The 18,146-nt window shown below is 41.7% G+C and overlaps 1 protein-coding gene across 2 annotated transcripts in view; it reads right to left on the reverse strand.

Annotated features, from left to right (window-relative positions):
* Positions 1-18,146, reverse strand: part of C4B (complement C4B (Chido blood group)) — an 876,141-nt gene that overhangs the window by 642,216 nt on the left and 215,779 nt on the right. For both annotated transcript variants that reach the window (XM_044083184.1, XM_044083183.1), the window contains exon 13: positions 7,676-7,858. In XM_044083184.1, the coding sequence (XP_043939119.1) occupies positions 7,676-7,858 (183 nt within the window). The remainder of the gene's footprint in view (positions 1-7,675; positions 7,859-18,146) is intronic.

Genomic DNA, 18,146 nt, shown 5'->3' on the forward strand with positions numbered 1-18,146 from the left:
TTGGCCATTAAGACCCTGCATAATTGAAGGGGCATCAGTCATTAACTCTTATCTATATTATATTCAGTCTTGTTTTATATAACATTTGGGCTGGCATACAGTGTAGAAGGCAAAATGAGCAGATTGTTCTTGTAATACTAGTTTAACAGATATGATTTTCATGTGCCTACATATGAAGCATAGTTGAAGCATATGATGCATAAATGCATCTTTTATGTTTACATGTTTGATTTCATTTAGTTACCATTGAATTTCAAAAAGTATCTACCATTTCTTAAGAATTAAATAAATATATGCCAGAGGAATGTTCTCTGTGTGTTTGCATGGGTTTCCTCCTGATTCTCCAGTTTCTGTTTTCCTCCTGCATTCCAAAGATATGCAGTAGGTGGATTAAACATTTTAAATTGGCTATAAGCGTGATTGTGTGTGCAAGTGTGCAGTGTGAAAGAACTATCTCTGCAGGGCTAGCCACACGCCAGTGTAAATCTTGGCTCTAGATGATTGTCACCGGTGAAGTGACATCCCGAATCCATGTGCAAAACTGGGAAAAGGGGGTTGTGGATGGATGGATGGATACCCAAAGCAACCTTAAAATACCAGCAAACCTACACCTTTGTCAAATTAATTAACAAATGAGTATTAATTTCCCTTTTAACATCCAAAAAATGCACTTAATCAGCACTGCCAAATAACTTGCCATACCTTCTGCAGTTCTATATATTGAAAACTGCTGTGTAAACATTTGGTATAATAAGGCAGACTGTAACAACAAGTAATTTCTTTTGTTAAACTGATTTTCTGATTATATCAACTTTACCTTTGCGCCATGCCATGCCGTGCATAAATTGCTGAAAGTACAGTTGTGTACATTTACCATAAATGGATGTTCAAGTGTATTCACTGTTGCAGTCATTACATTTGGGTAGCCCTCAACCAGCCTGAATACCAGAGTCTTGGATTCCAACATTGGATGCTGTCTCTTCTTCCATGACGTCAGATCATCAGTGGTATAAAACATGCAGCCGACGCCATTACATCAGTTTTTCTTGCCCCAGATGTCAGGTGCCCCCACAATGGAAAGCAATTATATGTTATGGTACACCTCCATCAAAAAGCAAATACATCAGAAAGCTTAAAAACAAAAATGAAAGGTAGAGCCAAGAGAAGTCAGGGGGCTGCAGGGAGGGTAACCAGAACTGCAACAGTGAATACACTCGAACATCTACATTTATGCTAAGTGTACACAACTGTACTATGTTCTTCATGTTTCACTGTTGCAGTCATTACATTTGGGTTGATTCCCAAAGCTAAGGAAGGGAGGAGGAAGTTAGAGAGCATTAGGGACAGCTATTAAGCCCTGCAAGACTGCAGTGGCAAAACCAGCTCTGGATTTAGAAAAAATAGGCATGTGGTAATAAATGTAAAAATCTGTTCTTATTCACTTTAATACAAAAACAAAATAAAATTAAGTGCTTTTCGTTTGGGAAATATCCAGACATCTTCAGATATAAAGCAAAAACAAAAACAGTCAGCCAGCAAAAATCCACTTTATATCATGAAGAGTTAATTGATTAATTGCCTGCAAGTGGATCACAGCACTCATTTAAAATTACGAAAAACGAAAAGCTCTTAATTTTATTTTGTTTTGGTATTTAAGTGAATAAGAACAGCTTTTTACATTTATTTCTTCATCGAGCTGAGTGAAGTGTTGGTGCTTGTTCACAGTGTGTTCTTTTCTTCAGTTTTTCGTTTGTCAGTTCGTTTTCCACTTGAGGCAGGTGGTAATGCATGGTGAAGGTATGTACAGAGCTCCAGGTAGCAGCTTCTAGGACGTCCCTGGTAGGGACTCCTCGGAGAAAGGCTGTAGAAGTAGATGCAGCCCTGGTGGAATGTGATCTTATCCCCTGTGGGGTAGGTTTTCCATGGTGCTTATAGCAGAAATGAATGCAATGGGCTATCCGTTTAGAAATGGTGTGCTTTGAAATGGCCTTCCCTCTGCCACTGCAGCAAAGCCAACTAGCAGCTGTTCAGATTTTCTGAGAGGCTTAGTCCTGTCCAAATAAAATCTAAGTTGTCTGTGCACGTCCAAAGAGTGCAGTATTTGTTTTCCTTTGTTTTGTGGATTCGGAAAAAAGGTAGGCAAATTTATGGACTGATTTAAGGCCACACTAGACACCACCTTGGGCATAAAGGAAGGATTGGTCCTGGCCTGCCTGCATGGAAGATAATGAAGGGCTCCACTGCCATGAGGGCCTGTAATTCAGACACTCTTCTTGCTGAAGTGATGGCTAGAAGGAAGGCTGTTTTCCAAGAAAGAAATTTCATCTCTCCAGTTGCAGCTGGTTCACATGGAGGGAGAGTGAGCTTTTCCAGTACAAAGTTAAGGTCCCAGGATGGAGTAGGGGCTCACCTGGGGATCTTAAATTTTTGGCCCCTCTGAGGAATTGCTTTAGCAGGGGGTGAGAGAAGAGGGGTGGTTCAGTATTATAATGTGCTGAAATGGCAGAGGCATGACTTTTAATTGGCGAGAAGGATGGGCCCTTGTGGAGCAATTCTGTTAAGTACTGAAGAATATGAGGTAAACTGGGCACCGTTGTGCCCATCCCCTGAGTCTGGCTCCAGGAACAGTATCTTTTCCACTTTTCAGCATAGGATTTTCTAGTACTAGGCCTCCTTGCTTCCAGAATGACATCTAGCACCTGCTTACTGAGGGATGCTATTGGAGAGCTCAAGTAATTAGTCAGGCTGCAAAGTTCAGGGTTTAAAGCTGAGGGTGCAGAATCTAGCCTGCCTGCTGAAACAGCAGGGAAGATGTCTGAGGTAGATGCCATGGCTCCAGCAGTATCATACTGCACAAGTGGGGGTACCAAAGCTAGTGGCCAGTCTGGTGGAATCAGTATTGTCCTTGGCTTGTCCTGCTTGATCTTTAGCAGAAACTTCGAGAGGAGAGGCAGAGGGGGAAAGGCATAAACCGAGAGGCTTTCCCAGGTAAAGGACAGAGCATCCACTTTCCAAGCTTGACTGTGGGGAGACCATGTGCAGAATTTGTCCAATTGATAGTTCTGAGGGGAGGCAAACAGGTCGATCCCTGGATTCCCCCATTTGTTCTTCAAGAGGTTGAATATTTTTGGTTCCAGTTTCCATTCATGTGGGTCCATGAGATTTCTGCTTAGGTCATCTGCCGGTGAATTTAGCTTGCCTGGCAGGCATTGAGCTTGTAGGTGCACTTGGTAGCTCAAGGCTGTATTCCACAGAGCCATGGCTAGTCTGCAATAGAGGGTACGAGTGGGTTCCCCCCGCTTGTTTATGTACCACATAACTATGGTATTGTCTGTCTTTATCAATAATTGTCAAGGAAGGATGTGGTCTTTGAAGGCTGTCAGGGAATTCTGTACAGCTAACATTTCTTTTTGGTTGATATGCAGGTGCATCTGACTTGGGTTCCATTTGCCCTGAATGCACTGCCCTGCCAACTGAGCCCCCAATGCATAGTCTGATACATCTGTTATTAGTGTTTGGGCGGCAGGGGGTAGAGTGAAAGGGAGCCCCTTGTTGTGTTAGCAGGCCTCTGCCCACCAAAGGAACTCTGTCTTTATACAAGGAATGATAGGAATCATTGATTCCAGGTCCTGAGAATGTTGACACCATAGGCTTTTTAGATACCATTGTAGTTTCCTCATATGCAGTCTTGCATATGGAATTAGTAGAATGCAAGAGGCCATGAACCCCAGGGCTTGCAGAATTTTCCTTGCAGACAGCTGGGTCTTTGTGAGGAAAACCATCTGGGAAGTTGTGTTCAAGCTTGCTCTCAAGAATACAATCTGTTGGCAGGGTACTAGGTGAGATTTATTTTCATTTATGGTGTACCCCAGTGAGGTTAGAAGTCTCTTTACGTATGCCAGATGTTTTAATAGCAAGTACTGGCTTTCTGCCTGAATCAGAAAATCATCCAGGTATGGATATATTTGAATATTTCTCTGCCTGCAAAATGCAATGGCTTGAGCTAGACACTGTGAATACCCTGGGCACAGTAGATAAGTCAAAGGGAAGTGCAGAGAACTGATAGTTCATGGAGCCTGCCCTGAAGCGTAGGTGTTTCCTGCAAGATTCCCTTATTGGAATGTGGAGGTAAGCTTCCTTTACGTCTGAGGTTGCCAACCAGGCATCTTTGCCTAGCATGGAAAGCAGCTGTTGAAGTGTTAGCATTTTGAATTTTGGGATTACCAAAAAGGTGTTTAGAATAGAGAGGTCCAGGATAGGATGCCAGAAGCTGTCTTTTCTGCATACCAGGAAAAGTCTTGAATAAAAACCTTGTCCCCTTTCTTCTGCTGGGACAGGTTGAATAGCCCTGATACTTAGAAGAGAGAGAACCTGCTGTTAGGCCTCTGCCCACTGATTTGGGGGTAGGTCTGGCCAACTGTTATATTTAAAACCCATTTGTCCTGGGTTATGCGTTCCCAGTTCTTTGCATGCAGGGTGAGCTTTCCTCCTAAGGGAGAAGGCAGTAGAGCAGGGCTTGGAAGGGTTAAGATTAAGTCATTGTGACATTTTTCCGTAGGGGGGTGTCTTACTACTTCCTGCTTTGGAAGTGGGAGCCCCCCACTGCTTAGGCCTGTGCATAGCCTGAGACTGTAACCTAGGTGGTTTGCTTTTCCTGGGTTTGGACTGGGAAGGCCTGGAAGAGCCTGGAAAGGACCAATTTTTTGAAGGCCAATGCCTACTAAATCTGGGAGGCTGTACTTGCAGGAAATCTTTAACAGTTTGCATAGATTTAGCTTTTTCCTCCATCTTTTTGAGGACTTCTGCTTTGTTGCCAAACAGGTGGTCATGGTTTAAGTGAGCATCCGGTAATTTAGCATGATCTGGCAAGTTTTGCTCATTAAGCCAAGCATGCCTTCTAAGTAGTCTGTCCTAGTGACAGCAGCCCTGCAAGATGCCTCTAAAGAGTCAAAACCACATTGCAAAGTATGTTTACCAACTTGTTCAGCAGAATGCATTAAATCCTGTAATTCTTTGTGTTCAGCACAGTCAGGAATCAACATCATTTTCGGTTTAAGGAGTCCCATAATATGCTGCTTGTACTTTAACATATGAAACTGGCAATTTAAAGCCCTAACGGCCAAAGTAGTAGAAGGGAATACCTTCTTACCCCATCTGTCCAAGGCTCTAGAATCTCTATCAGAAGGAGTAGGATTTTTGGCAGCAGTAGCCTTAATTCCCTTTGGTCCTTGGGAAATGGTCTCTGGATCCGCAATAGGATTCTTGAAGAGGAACTCGTGAGAGTCAAGTACTCTGTAATACCTGTCAGGTTTTCTGGAAGCTGGAAGTAAGGTGTCTGGGGACAGACTAGATTCCAAGAAAGCATCATTTACAATGTCCATAAAAGGAGGGATTACTAAAGGCCTATGTTGAGGAAGGAGTAAGAATTCCCTAAGCCTCTCTTTGGAGTCAGAGTAATCCTGGCTTTCCCAGCGGAAATGCTCCCTAAGAGAGGCAAGGTTTCACCAAAAGAAAAATCTTCTGGAGCAGAAGCAGAGGAAATGGAATCTTCTGCATCAGAGTCCTCATAGGTAGATAAGAGTAAATCCTGGTAATCAGAAGAAACAGAAATATCAGAATCCTTATCAGAAGAATCAGAAGGAAAATCAGTTCTAGGTCTCAGAGGGGGAAGGCTGGCTTTCCCTAATTAAAGTAATAAGGTCTTCAGCCATTCTAAGCATTTGTTTTTTAGGCATATGGGCCTGACCATGTGGTTTTCTAGGAGTGGATTGAGTTTTAGGCCTGGATGAAGAAGATGGCATCGGTTTAAAATGCAAGTCTGTAGGCCTGAATACACCCTCAGAAGCCGGTGCCTGCACAGCCGCTCCAGACCCATCCAAGGTAGAAACATCCGCAGGTTCCATAGTCGAAGAAGCATCTTGAGGCATACTGGACTCTGAATGGGTCTCAGTAGAGGCCTGCGAATCTGAAATAGCGGGTATCAGGGGTTGCAAAAGTGCCTCACTGAGTACCAGTGGACTGGTGACTAGCTTACCTGAAGAGACGGCAGTTTTGGACCTATGCAGATTTGTCTCTGTCTTTATCCTTACATTTTTTTCGAAATATCAGTAGTTGGATGGCTTACAGAAGCCATTTCTGGATAGTTATACCGAGTACCAAAATAATTTGCTGCAAAAACAGACCGACGAATAGTTTGGGAGTTGAATAAGGCACAAAACCGACAGTGAGGGACGTCGTGGTCTGGGCCTAAGCAAGGAATGTAGTACGAATGATAATCTTTATGAGGTATTTGCTTTCCACAAGTAAGACAATTGTTAACTTTTACTGACGTAACAAGAAAAAGGATCCCCAATGGGGTACTTAGCTTTTTTGAAGACTTTGGTTCTGAAACTCGAAAATGAAAATTTCAGGAGTCGGCCGACTGGCACTTGCGAACTGCTTCTGCTTCGGGCACCGCGTGGCAAGAAAGACTGATGTAATGGCATCGGCTGCATGTTTTATACCCCTGACGACCTGACATCATGGAAGAAGAGACAGCATCTGACGCAGGAATCCATGACTCTGCTATTCAGGCCAGCTAAGGGCTACCTGCAGGCAGATAACCCAAATGTAATGACTGCAACAGTGAAACACGAAGAACATCAGCACCTCTACCTATGAGGGAACATTTTCATATGCTTCTTATACAAACAAAAACTTAACATTTTTTCCATACACTGACATCACGGAGGAAAAACAGTGAACTTCAACCTTATTGCCATCAGCATAGGAAAATTGTGTGTTACATTCTTTGAGTTTAATGGGCATCTCACTACACATGCATAAAAGTGCCCCCATTAAAGTCTACAGATGCACTGTGCTCTACACAGAGGTAATGACATGGCAGGTAAGCAGTTTAATAAAAAGTTTACAAAACTGTTTACTAATAATCATCTCAAATACATAATGGCAAAGAAGTGAAAGAATGCAACATGGGACTTGACTCACCAAATCTGGCAATGTATACAAAAATGTCAAAGTCACTTTAAACACATAACAAAATATTGAATGTGAAGTAAAGGATGGTAAAGTATGGGGCGGTGCTGGTTTCTATAATGTAGAAGCTGATCCTCTACTGGGGGTCCTGGAGGAGCTGCATCCCCACAACAAAGCAATTTTAGTTTTCCCCATTTCATTTTGTTGATGTGTGTGTGTGCATGTGTATGTGCACATGTGTGTGTGCATGTAGCCACACACACACAGATATATATATATATATATATATATATATATATATATATATATATATATATATATATATATATACATATATATACATATATATACATATATATATATATATGTTGTCCTGTTTGATTCTCAGCTAAAGCGTCTTCTGTGTGGAGACATGCGTGAATGGGCATACCTTCATTGAAGGTTGTACGTCAGGGCTGGCAACTCAGTACGTAAAAATCTACTGCCAATCATTAACGGACCGGAGTTCCGCTGTGGCAACCCCTAAGCGGGAAAACAGAAAGAAGCAACAACAACATATATATGTATATATATATATATATATATATATATATATATATATATATATATAGATATAAAAATGTGTGTGGGTGTTTGATTTCTGTGTATTATAAAAATTATTCAATGACTTTGATTTACCAATATTGTTTTAACAACATACCTTTCCAGCGCACCTGTCAATCACATCAACCCAGACAGAGTCAGCCACAATCTCTTTTCCACGATAGTAGTAAGCCACAAATCTGAAAGAAGGGATCATGTTTTCTTCTACATGTAGATGGACCACAGTGACTAAGGTCCGTGCAATTTTTTTTATGTCTAGTATCCGTCCTTTGCTGATAATCTGAAGTAAAGGAAAGGGGACAATAAGAGGCATCTGATGAAATTAAATATTTAAAAGGAGTCACTATCCAACTGAATGTATCTTCTTAAACTGTCTGCAAATCTATAGCAAAGATAAATAAAGAAAGAGCAAAGTTGGGTAGCTTCTAGCAGTCCTCTGTTTTGTACATGCCGCTACACCCCGGCTAATCAATGCTTTCCTTTCAGAGTACTGCCGTTGTGCTACCTCTGACTTATGCCAAAAATAATTGGCAGTTTACATTGCTGTTATAGTCACATGTTTTAACCAATGCACATTCTCTCTCAAATGCAATTAGCACCTATGTGCAGTATTAATTCATGATCATTTCCTTTTCAGTTGTTTTTTTGCTTTCTCCAATTCCTTTGCTGAGATAAGTCACAATACTAGTACTGGAAATATATAACTAATGAATAAACTGACTTACCTTAGACCTGCATGTTTGGGCTGTTTGTCTCTTTCTCTGGGGAGTGGGGTTAAACACACACACACACACACACACACACACACACACACACACACACACACACACACACACACACACACACACACACACACACACACACACACACACACACACACACACGGTAGATGATCTTAGTGTGACTTCTCTGCTGGTGACCAGGGACATTACCTGCTTGTTCTAAGACTGGTAGCTGAGGCTCCTTGTAGATGTGATTAACAACCCAGCACTGGCAGCCATTGTACATCCCATCTTTCCTAAAATAAGAGTGTGCTTGGGGTATTTGGGACTAAAACAAAAACTCTAACACCTCTGATGGTTGCCTAAAATATGGCTACCCTCAGCCAAATTTCACCCTCACTTTTAAGGAAAAAAATAGGTCATTTATAGATTCATAAGTTCATAGGTGTTTATTAGGCTAATGACCACAAGAGCCTTTTTTAAGCCTATCCATGCATCCCAAATCTCTGACGAGTTCTGATACCCTTGATAAGTGCAAGCATGGGCCTGGAAGATGAACTATTTACAAGTTACCTGTGTCCATTAGAGACATAGTTACCAAACCAGGGATGAATTTCCAGTTTCTCATCCAATTGTTCAAGTTGCACTTGAATTGGGTCAGGGAGGAACTCTGCTTCACATGGATGGGGAGCCTATTCCATAGATGGGGTAGTCTCTGGGATACATACCTATCTCTCCAGCAGGTCCTATTGATATCACAGGCAAGGTTAAGTCTTTCTAACAGGTAATTCTGGTGCTGTTTGTTTTGTGGATATACAGGAGGTCCATCAGAGTGGAGTTTGACAATGCCATGTATGCCAGGCTAGATCTCTCCTCAAAAGTCTGTAGGAGACAGAATACAAAGACAGGGTCTTGAGGCAGTCTATATTACTTACACCCTGTATTCTGTTAGTGAGGAACCTCTGTGGATGTTCCAACTGTTAGATATGCCTGGTTAGGTACATACCAAAGGGGGCACTGTACTCAATGACAGGTCTAATGAATGCTGAATACAGTGGAACAATGACTTCCTTGGAATTAGATGTCATGCCTTTGTTTATAAGTTGCGCAACATAGAATGATTTCCTCATACTGTAGCCAAATGATCAAAGGCTAGATTACTATATATTTGTGTCCCTATGTCCCTGACTACAATCTCAAAAGTTTAGGTACAAACCCGTATGTCACCCAGTGGATAGCCAAATGGCTCACAGACAGGACCCAGGAAGTTAGAATTGGGGAGTCCACCTCTACAAAGAGGCCAGTCACAAGTGGTGTCCCTCAGGGATCAGTCCTTGGACCGGGTCAAATCTAAGGGGTGTGTTGTCAATATGATAGTTACCAGGGATGGATGACTTCCCAAAGGATACTATTATGCATTTCTTGGCATTTAGTTTTAGTCCATTGCTCTGGCATGAGTTATTTGTCTGTGTCAGCTCCTTCTGGAGAACATTTTGTCAGTGTGAAATTCAATGACAGCTCCTAATTTGCAATCATCTGCAAATTTAGTCAGTCAGAGACCACTGACATTGGTCTTGACTTCTGAGAAGTAAATGCCAAAAAGGAGCGGTCCAAGGACTGATCCCTGAGGGACACCACTTGTGACTGGCCTCTTTGTAGAGATGGACTCCCCAATTCTAACTTCCTGGGTCCTGTCTGTGAGCCATTTGGCTATCCACTGGGTGACATATGGGTTTGTACCTAAATGCCCAAGTGGGGTATTGTGTCAAATGCCTTGGCCAGGTCAAGGTAGGCTGTGTGAATGATTTTACCCTCATCTATTGCTTTGGTGACCTTCTCAAAGAGAAGTCCACCAGGTAGAGTAGACATGATCTACCCTTGATGAAACCAAACTGGGTTGAGTCCAGTGTCTGGAGGTTTACTATATCCCTATTGATCATCTTCATGATAATTCTTTCCATGGCTTTACATATAAGACTAGTAAGACTTATGGGTCTGTAGTTTCCAGGGTCTGTAGATGGCTCACCTTTGTGCAGAGGGATGACTGTTGCCTTTCTCCATTCATAAGGCACGAAGCCTGTTTGGAGGCTACAGTTAAATAGTAATTCCAGAGCCCTGATAGGTCAAGTTTCATTCTATTTAGAAGGCATCCTGGGATATTGTCTGGGCCCATTGATGCAGTGTTCTTGGTCTTAGAGTGAGTATTAAGGACCTGTTCCCTAGTGACAGTAGGGGGAGTTATATTTGATGATATTTCCTGAGGGAAGGTTGAGAGGGAGAGAGGAGTAATGTTGGATCTGAATTTATCAGCCAGGAGGTTTGCTATATCTTTTGGCTCAGTATAGGTGGCTCCATTTAAAGCGAGTTCTCCACACAGTTGTGTATTGCCTTTGAGGTTGCAGGCAGAGCTAAAGAATGCTTTGCGGTTGTCCTTGGCCTGGAAGGCCAAACGTATCTCAAATCTGGCTTTGGTAGACTTTATTTGTTCTCCGAGTTGTTTGTTTAGTTTGATGAGAGGGCTTTTATCCTGCTGAGTGCTGTACCTCCTAATTTTTGCCATGATTTTCTTCGTCCTGTTATATAGCTGATTGATTTTGTGATTCCACCAGGGTGTATTGTTTTTTGAGTTAGCTCTGTGCTTCTTCCTAGTGGGTACAGCTGCCTCTATGCAGTTATTAATCTATGAACCTATTTGCTTAGAGGGCATTGATAATGGGCAAATAATGGAGGGGAAGACGAAATGGCAAAAAAGAAAATTAGCCATAGAGTTATCACTGTTTGATCATAAACACAATTTCTGTCAGACTGAGGAGAAATTGTTTATTCTTTTGTTAGAAAATATGTTTTCATGTTCTTAGACCTACTATACAAACTACACACAAAAAAGATTTTGTGTGACAAACCATGCTGAAATTGTAGCATGCAGGAGGTTAACTCTCTGCCCCTACATTTTTGTTTTTCCTAAAGACAAATATATTTCCGGAAGTTACAAATCCCTTGAAAGAATTTGTCTTGTCCAGAGATGCGACTTTGATGTTGATTGAAGATCATAAGGTCTTCCTAGTCACTGTTATCTTATCTACTGAAGAAGCATGCCATTGATTCATTTCAGTGTCACTGCTTTAACAATAACGAATACTCCACCATGCACTAACCCCATCCTGTTATAATGGTGTAGCCACCCATCTACAGCACTGTTCATTACAGTATTTCTTTCTGTCATACATATCTGTTTCCCTACAACCTTCTCTCACCTGTCTCATGACTTATCTGACCCCTTAACTATGTTACCCCTTTTACATTTCCTTTCATTTTGCTAACTTCGCTTTCGTCTACCTCTCTCCTTACTCCTTCTACTACTTATTACTTTTCTCTATTAAATCCACAGCACTCAGCCTTCTCATTCTTCTTCTAACCTAGTCTTCTATTGTAAAAATGCCTGGTCTCCTATTTGTAATCCAGTATACCCCATATTTAGTAGCCCAGAGCATTTCTATAGTATTAATATAGCATTACATATATTTGTTTATTACTGCTATTTTGTATTGTGCTGTTACCAATGTGATTTTTGTTTATTAATGTAATTTGTGCTTCTGTTATTATTACTGCTGGTTCTTGATTTCGTTTTGCGTTATTGTCTTTTGATTGCCAATCGGTCTGGGTCATGCTTGAAGAGTCTTTGGTCTGGTACACCTAGAAGGTCACCAAATGTATTAATAAATAAATGGTCAATTACAGTAATAGTGAACAAATGGAGCAGTAACTAAGCAAAGGACTTGGAAAGCATAGCAAATGTAGACAGGAGGTAATAGGTAGAGGGAGTAAGCTTACAATGGCAAAGCAGACATAGTTTAAGTGAAAAAGTAAACAGAAGAACTCAGACAAGGCAAACAGAAGGAATCAAGAGGAAAATAGTGCTACAGTTTGGAAGAGAAGCTGATGGACAGGGTTCCCCCAATGTGAACATAGATACGGCTAAGGGACCTTTGACATGGAAATGCATATGAGGTATACCAGATAATGAAGATATGGAAGGGGATTCATTTTTGACATGTGAAGTGGTAGACTGGAACTGGATAGAAGCAGACAACAGAAGGACAAGACACAGTATAGGGTGAGAAGGGGCAAGGAAAGTCAAGATGAAGGGCTACAGGGTTGTAGGAACAAGTAATCAGAAGAATAAGGAGGTACAACAGCCATTACACCCAGTGGATACAACAGTGGCATATACAATGAGCAGGAATCAAAAAGAGAGGGAATGTAGAAAGCAGTTGAGACAGACAGGCAGTGAGGCAAAGTGTTGCCAAGAAGCAATTAGCCAAGATTGTTGAGACAGGAGTGGGGAGATGAAAAAATAAAGATGGGGAGCAGGGCCAGATGTGGTCAGGTGGGTGGACCATCAGAGGGACAGTGGGGATGGCATTACAGTAACAGAAGACTGAGGCAATGAGACAGAAGAGAGGCATAAGGGACAGCTGGGGTAAGATGCATAACCTAAAGCTGATGTCAGGAAAATGAACAACCTGGTCCAGGGTGGGCAGGAAGGTTTAAAGGAGGATTAATAATGGGTCCTAGGGAGCAGTCATTCAACCACTAGTGGTGTAAGGTGAGCTGGGGTGGGTAGTCTGGTGAAGGTAAATATAGCCACTAGCTTATTTTTGTAAAAGCTTTCCAAATAGTGACTGAGTTGCTCATAAAAAGTAGATGATGTCCACATACATAAAATGGCAGGAGGAGAATAGAAGATGCACTAAAAAGAATCAAGAAGATATGGTAAGATCAGTGGACAGGGGTTAGTGTTATGGTGCCATTTTGTGAAGTGTTATCTTTACCAAGGATCAGCAGTGTAAGAAAACAAATGATTAGACATGTGGACAAATGCCTCAGGGAATGGGTAAAGAGCATGGTAATTGCACAATGGGTGACTGAGGCAGGGCTTGGCAGGTGGAGTTGTTCACCATGGATAAACGTCTTCAAGTGACAGCACTACTAAAGTCAGCTGTGCCTTTAAAATAGGATGGAAAGGATATAGGAAGGAGAGTGATGTTTAAAGAAGATAGAGCATGATAGTCAAAAAGAGGTTAATGAGGGAGTGTGGAAGTAGTCGAAAAGGATAGCAGGAGGCTGAAGGAACTGGCAGCAAACAAGAGAAAAACTAGAAGGAGAAGGAACGTGGAGAAGTAGAGGGAAGAGTGACATTGAAATAAAGTAAATCAACATCTAGAAAGAAAATAAAGAGACATCTGGGCAAGGAAGAGGAGTATTGGAAGAGGGTTAGAAGAAATGGCTAGGCAGCTGAGGAAAGGAAAATAACAGAAGCAGGAGCTAATGAAAGGATAAAGAAAGACTGAAGATAACTAGTAAAAATAGCAGAGTGTAGGAAAAGTGTACTACCACCTGGCACAAAAGGATGGAAAGGATAAAGAAATGGTTCACCAGAAAAAGAAGGATGAGTTAACAGAGTGGTTCTGCTCAGCACTAACAAAAGCCTAAACAGAAAGATGGAGAATTTGTAAACTGTTACCTGAAACATGTCAAAATAACAAAGATATGATGATTTTGTAATAGCAAGAGGCTTGAGTGACATGGTGATCCCAGAGTGCAATGCATTCAGGAAAGACCAGGTAAGCAATGACTTAGGACATTGCATTATCCATAAGGTAAAGACTGGAGGGCAAAGTAATGGGGAATGGGGAGCTGAAGCAAGGGAACAAAGAAAAGATGGAAGTGTCAGAAGGCAAAAAGTGAACAGTATAAAAAATGTCAATAGAAAGCTTCATAGCAATAATACTCTTAGCAGCAAGAGGAGCAGTTGGGACACTGAGGCCTCTACAGGCCAAAAGATACAAGCATTAAGGACTGCAGTTATGGCAAGAATAAGATTCAGAGATGAATAGGAAAAAAAAAACTATAATTACGAAAGGAGATGTCAAGCTTCTAGAGGCAGACTGAAGAATGCCTTTTTCCAAGCAGAGCAAAGAAAAGAGACATACTGACTGAGGGAATTAGTTTCATAATATGCTGCTGGTACTTCAACATGTGCAACTGGCAATTCAATGCAATTCAATGCCCTGACGGCAAGAGTTGCAGAGGTATATACCTTCTTACCCCATCTGTCTAAAGCTCTGTAATCCCTGTCTGAAGGGGTAGGGTTTTTGGCAGTAGTAGCCTTAATACCTTTAGGTCCCTGGGAAATGGTCTCTGGATCTGCAGTAGGATTCTTGAAGAGAAATTTGTGAGAATCAGCTACTCTGTAGTACCTGTCAGTTTCCTAGGGGCCAGGGGTAAAGTATCTGGAGTAAGACTGGATTCTATAAAAACATCATCTACAACATCCAGAATAGGGGGTATAGCTTGAGGCCTGTGCTGAGGCAACTCTAAAAATTCTCTGAGTCTCTTTTTGGACTGAGGATAGTCCTTGCATTCCCAGTGGAAATGCTCTTTTAATGTATGCAAAGTTTCACCAAAGAAAATCCTCTGGAGGGGAGGTAGAGGGAATGGATCTGAATCCTCATAGGTAGATAAGGACATGGCTTCATAATCAGAAGGGTCAAAGTCATCGGACTCCTGGTTTGTGGAATCAGAATGAAACTCAATTCTTTGCCCCTTAGCAGGGGGAGGCTGGCATCCCCTAATAAGGGTAATAAGGCCTTCAGCCATTCTACACATTTGTTTTTGTGGCATAGGAGCTTGAGCATGCACTTTGGTCATCAGTTTTCTAGGCGTAGTGTGTATTCTGGGTGTCAGAAACTCAGTAGGTTTAGCTAAAAATGAAGTAGCCGGTTTAATTCCAACATCATTAGGTTGGAATACGCTCTCAGAATCCGGTGCCTGCATAGTGGCTCCAGACCCATCCAAGGTAGAGACATCCACAGGTTCCATAGTCAAAGAAGCATCTCATGGCATATCAGACTCCGAATGGGTCTCAGCAGAGGCCTGCGAATCTGTAGATGTGGGCATCAGGGGCTACAAAAGTGCTTCACTGAGTACCAGAGGACTGGCTACTAGCTTAACGGAAGCATTGTCTGCAGTTTTGGACTTCTGCACTCTGTCTCTGTCTTTATCTTTATATTTTTTCAGAAGATCGGTAGTCATATGTCTTATCGAAGCCATTTCGGAATACAGAGAACAAGAGCGAAAGAATTTAGCGACAAAGATAGCCGACAACGAATGGTTTGGGCGTTAAACAAGGCACAAAACCAACAGCGAGGGACTATGTGGTCTAGGCCTAAACAGGTGACACAGTAAGAATGAAAATCTCTGTGAGGTATTTGCTTTCCACAGGCAAAATGATTGTTAACTTTTTCTGACATCAGTTAAAGCAAGAAAAAAGGATCCCCAACGGGGTACTTAGCTTTATAAGACTTCAGGTTTGAAACTTGAAAAGCGAATATTTCAGGAAGCGGCCGACCGGCACTTGCAAACTGCTTCTGCTTTGAGCTCCTCCTTGTCAAGAAAGACTGATGTAATGGCATCGGCTGCCTGTTTTATACCCCTGACGACCTGACGTCATGGAAGAAGTGACAGTATCTGGTGCAGAAATCCTAAGACTTTGGTATTCTGGCTGACTGAGGGCTACCTGCAGGAAGATAACCCAAGTGTGATGACTGCAACAGTGAAACATGAAGAGCATCCACTGTCTCATTTTGTGTAGGGGATGCAGAGAAAAAAGGCAAAGGCTATATTGGTCAAGAGTCCACTAAGTGTGATTATGTTACTGTATGATTCACACTCAGGAGAAGAAGAAACTGGTGGGACTCCAAAGGCATCTAGAATTGGGGGAGATAACTATGAAAAGACAAGTATTTACAAGCAAGAATCATGATACATGGAAGACAGCCAAGGAGTGCAGAAGCAGGAAGTAACATAAAGGGTAACATTTCTAGAAGCATGGGAAAACAGTTTAGGAGGGGTACTAAGATAAAGAGAAAGAGAAGACTAGTAGTATTACTCATGAAGTAAAGATATCCATAAAAGGGAAAAGTGCCTGGAGGGTAGGCAGAATGAAGCAGATGGAGAGCTATATGTTGGCCATCAGCATGCAGTAAGGTGCATTAAGATGGCAAAAGTGGACTGGAGGAAAAAAAAGGGATCACAGGAAGCATTAAAGGAGGAATCAGAAAATAAACATACTTAATGTATTAAAACCTGCTTCAAGGAATATAACTCGGTATACAAGAAGACTTTAAAAACTTTAGCAATGTATTAAAGCTCTATTTAGAGTAGTGGTGCAGTAGACATTATTTCATTCAAGCCTGGAAATTTGTCTGCATTTAAAATAAATTGTCAGTCATGTTTATTAACATCCATTAAGGTCTCTAAATAAGCAGCTCTTATTATTGGTTAAAAAACTGAGTGGCCACGGTGGTGCAGCAGTTAGTGTTGCCAGCTCACAGCAAGAGGTTTTCCGGTTTGATCCTCATCTGGGGTGCCTTCTGTGTGGAGTCTGCCTGTCCTCCCTATGGTCGCGTGGGTTACCTCCAGGTGCTCCAGTTTCCTCTCACATCCCAAAGACATGCTGTAGGTGGATTGGATACTCTAAATTGGCCCTAGGCATGAGTGCGTGCATGTGTGTGCCTTCTGTGGAAGGCTGGGAGCCGGGCTGACAATTTGACACAGTAAAACTCCACTGCCAATCATGAGCGGACAGGTGATCCGCTGTGGCGACCCCTAACCGGGAAAAGCCGAAAGAAGAAGAATTGTTGGCTCAAAAACTCCAAGTACTGAAAATAATCACAGGAATTCTCATAACGAATTTTATGTAAATATAATTTTTTAATTTTTTGTTTTTAATTATATAAAAATGTTCATATTTTAATGCTAGACACAGATAGCTTTCCCAGCAGAGAATGCAATGTACCTCTTACAAGACGTTGCATATACTGCACTCTTTATTTGAGAGGTGACATGACATTTGGAAAAATAACTCATTTTTGAATGGAGTGCATAAAAATTATAACCCTGATTAATATTCAAAAGTTAAACAGAGGCGTTATATGAAAGTGACATTTTTTAACACTGTAGCAGTAGAATTAATATTACTTGGTTCTTCTAAAATATTTTTACATCAAATGCCTCTGTATAAATTAAATGTGAGCTTTCACCAACAATATTTTACAGTCTTATCAACTGCTAAAGTCTTTCACTTATTCATAGGTTTATAGGTTCATAGGTAGGTACTAGGCTATCGGCCATGGGGCCTATACAAGCCTAGCCATAATGTTTCCCTTGCTATTGCTTCCTACAAATATTTACTTTCCTAGACCCCTGTCTAGCAGGGCTACTAATGTGATCCCCAGAGTGAATTTCCTATCTCCCATACAATCATCAAGGTTCCTCTTGAAGAGGGCCATTGAGGCACTCTGCCTGACATGTATGGGCAGCCTATTCCAGGGCATGGGGAGTCTCTGGGTCAGAAACCTATCCCTCTAGCATGTTCTATTCATCGTGAAAGCAAAGTTAAGATCCCTGGAGCATGTAGCTCGGAGTGATTGGGATTTCTTTAAGTTAGCATGTCCAACAACTCTGGGTTTGATATGGCCTTGTATGTTAGGCAGAGATCGCCTCTGAGTAGGCGATATGCGACAGAGTATAGCTGGAGTTTCTTTAGATGGTCAGCATAACACATCTGCTTTAGGCCTGAGATTCTTTTTGTGAAGTATTTCTACAGCCTTTCTAGTTGTTGCAGATGTCTTGTGAGGTACATACCAAACAGGGCATTGTATTCCATAATGGGTCTAATGAGAGATGAGTACAGAGGGACAATGACCTCTTTTAATCTGGATGAAAAGCCCTTAGTGATGAGGTGTGCCATGTAGAAATATTTTCTAACTGTTATGGCTATGT

The sequence above is a fragment of the Protopterus annectens genome, chromosome 9.part0 (assembly GCF_019279795.1).
Source record: "Protopterus annectens isolate FY-2018-M chromosome 9.part0, PAN1.0, whole genome shotgun sequence".
NCBI lineage: Eukaryota > Metazoa > Chordata > Ceratodontiformes > Protopteridae > Protopterus > Protopterus annectens.